General features: G+C 59.4%; 1 protein-coding gene across 1 annotated transcript in view; it reads right to left on the reverse strand.

Moving 5' to 3' along the window:
• SZT2 (seizure threshold 2 homolog (mouse)) overlaps window positions 1-2,858 on the reverse strand; it is a 52,669-nt gene that overhangs the window by 7,893 nt on the left and 41,918 nt on the right. The window contains exons 56-63 of the mRNA XM_010862796.1: window positions 2,827-2,858; window positions 2,597-2,727; window positions 2,361-2,461; window positions 2,111-2,287; window positions 1,655-1,922; window positions 1,472-1,551; window positions 1,261-1,386; window positions 957-1,156 (exon numbers count right to left, since the gene is read on the reverse strand). Of these exons, the coding sequence (XP_010861098.1) occupies window positions 957-1,156; window positions 1,261-1,386; window positions 1,472-1,551; window positions 1,655-1,922; window positions 2,111-2,287; window positions 2,361-2,461; window positions 2,597-2,727; window positions 2,827-2,858 (1,115 nt within the window). The remainder of the gene's footprint in view (window positions 1-956; window positions 1,157-1,260; window positions 1,387-1,471; window positions 1,552-1,654; window positions 1,923-2,110; window positions 2,288-2,360; window positions 2,462-2,596; window positions 2,728-2,826) is intronic.

The following is a 2,858-nucleotide window of genomic DNA, read 5'->3' on the forward strand; positions in this document are numbered from 1 at the left end:
GTGGGAGGGGAGTGGGTGATGTCCATCTTGAGACTTCACGGGGAAAGCTCAAGTGGATGCTTGATGCCCTGGTAAGGACAGTTCCTCTGAGAGGGAAAAGGGGTTCTCTTTTGAGCTGGGAAGGTCAGTTTCAGTGATCTAAAGCCTATTGTCCTTCCTTTCTCAACTCAGAGACAAAGGGGAAAAAGAGAAGTACTTTGAATGAGGACAAAATAGAAAGAGCCAATGAGACCCACTTATCATACTCAGGACTACAAACTCCTGGAACTGTTGCTGGGGGTGGCGGGGTGGGCAGTGGTCAAAGCCTTTGGCAAGAAGAAATGTCCCACTTAATTCTCAAGGAAATAGGGACCAGGGCTATTGATTGGAGAGACTTGAGAGGGAGGAAGGTCTGATTTAAAATTTTCCTCTAGAAACATATATTTAACCTTAGTGTCTTTGGTTTTAAAAGGGCATTCTGACTTTTGAGAAGAACATAGCTGAATGGGAAGGACGTGAACACCAGAGAAATCCCTGCCGCTGGGACCTGGCTGTGGAGGGCAATGAGCAGAGTTCCTCCTGGGGTCTGTCCCGGAGAAATGAGAGGGGCAACTGAATGAAACATCCTGGAGGCGCAGGCTTGTCCTCCTCCTAAGGCCGGGGAGAGAACGGGAGGCCGGGGAGATGGAGAGCTGGCTACAGAAACACTAAGGAGGTGGGAAATGGCTTTCTGGGCCTAGGGGGCATCTTGAGTAAGAAAGCATGACTTACATTTACTACTTTGAAAAGGCATCAAACTGAAAACAGGAGGGAGAAAACAAACTCACATATCTGGATACGTGAAATGAACTGTCATAGCGTGGGCCTGGTGAGCTGAATGTGCACATGGCCCTAATTACCCAAACAGGACCCAAGGGGAAGGGAGTGTGGGCCCTCACCTGCCATGGAGGAGGAGAGGAGAACAGGGAGACGCTCACCTGCGGGCAGGCGAGGGGGGCCGCAGCGGCACCAGCACAAAGCCCATGCTCTGCAGATACTGCACGTACTGCTGCAGGAAGGCCAAGCTCAGCTCCTTCAACCAAGGCTCCTCCCGGGCGCCCAGCGGAGGCCCGTCCGAGGAGTCGCAGTTGGCAGGGGATTCTCGACTTCCAGAGGCCGACTCAGGGCGATGGCGCCGCTGTGGGAGTGGAGGTTAAGAGAGACTCTACCCACCGGCAACCACCCTATCAGGGGTCAAGGAACAGAGGTCCTCCCGGAGAAATCCAGAGTCTGGAGCCTCACCTGTCCCTCCAGGGGCCCCGAGGTCTCTGGGGGCCCATGCAGCCAGGCTGCAGGGTCAAAGAGCAGGGCCGTCGCACAGTAATGCACCAGGCGGGATGACTGTTTCAGGGTCTCCAGCTCCCCAGCCTGGAGAAATAGAGTGAGTGCTGGAGGGGGGGGGGCCAGGGCAAGGGTCACGGGGCGATCCGGAGGACGCGGGCGGGGCACTCACACTGATGGGCATGCTGGCTGGGGCGGAGCGCTGCTGCCACGTGACAAACAGGTTCTCCATCTTCATCTGGCGCTCCAGCTCTAGGGGTTGGAGGCTTTTACTGGCAGACCCCAGGAGCAGCCACCCCTCTTCCTGCCGGGCTCCACAGCTGGCCCTGCCTGCCGCCCGGCCCAGCACGCTCACCTCTGCGCTCTGCCATCTTGATCTCCAGGAACTGTTGTCCATGGTAGGTGACGGGATCGGGCGGTCTGGGCACAGGGCCGAGGGAGGAGGTGGGGCGGGCGGCCGTGATATCCCGCAGGGCCTCATCGAAGGGGAATGTGTCCAGGGGAAGGGGGCCCCCGCCCCGCGAGGACCCACTCAGCCGGCCCTGCTCACGGCTCAGCGGGGGACTTGCACTCCGGATGAGGGTCTCTGCTTCTACGGTCGGCAGCAGGAATGGGTTTGGCTCCTGAGAGAGACGAAGTCTCACAATGGGTCCAGGGCCTCTGCCCTCAGACCTCCTCTCCTACCCCGTGGCTGCCTCTCTGACTCGCCCTCCCTGCGACCTCTGCTCTCAGTCTGTCCCCTCTCCTGTTTCCGGACGGCAGCTTCCTTTAGCTGACCACCCAGGAGAGGAGGGGCCCAGATGGCAGGCACCTTTTCATCCCGCACTGGGAAGTCCAACTGGCCGTAGTGGTGGAAGAGCCCCAGCTTCTGGCTGAGGAGGCAGAAGATGAGGTGGGCGCGTGCGTTCTGCCACTGCACGAGGCGAACCAGAGCACGGCCCAAGGCTGCGCCCAGGTCTGGAGCCCAGTTGTAGGTCAGTAGCTGGAGCTGGAAGTCAGGGCTCAGCGTCAGCGGGATCACAGAGCCCCTCCTACCACCCAGCCCCTGGCCCCACGCCTACCTTTTTGTCCACGACCTCCAGCAGCAGGAACCTCTGCCGGGGAGCATTTCGCCCCATGCTCCCGTCACCTCCCGGCTCAAAGCGCTGCACGGCTTTGGCAGCTATGGGGTCAAGGGACAAAATGAAGGTCTTGGGACTGATCCCTCTCAATCCCTCACTGACCCCCAGAGGGTCAGAGGCTACAGGATCAGTCATTCTGAGACCCCCCCCACCCCTACTGCAGGCTGTGGCCTCACCCTGCTGGGTGGGTCTCCTCCACTGTGAGAAGTTCCTGCCCAGAAGCAGCAGGTGCCGCTCAGCTGCCGGGCGGGGCGGTGGGCCCAGCTGTCCAAGGGAACATGGACTGAAGAGCTCTGGCTCAGGAGTCCTAGTGGGAGGGAGGGACGGACAGAAAGCAGACCATCCACGGCCCCATTCCCTGGCCATCGCCTCTCCCACCTCAGCTTCCGTGAGATCCCAAACTCACAAATGTTGCTCAAAGATGCGGACACTGGTGTC

The sequence above is a fragment of the Bison bison genome, unplaced genomic scaffold (assembly GCF_000754665.1).
Source record: "Bison bison bison isolate TAMUID 2011002044 unplaced genomic scaffold, Bison_UMD1.0 scf7180017864484, whole genome shotgun sequence".
Classification (NCBI taxonomy): Eukaryota; Metazoa; Chordata; class Mammalia; order Artiodactyla; family Bovidae; genus Bison; species Bison bison.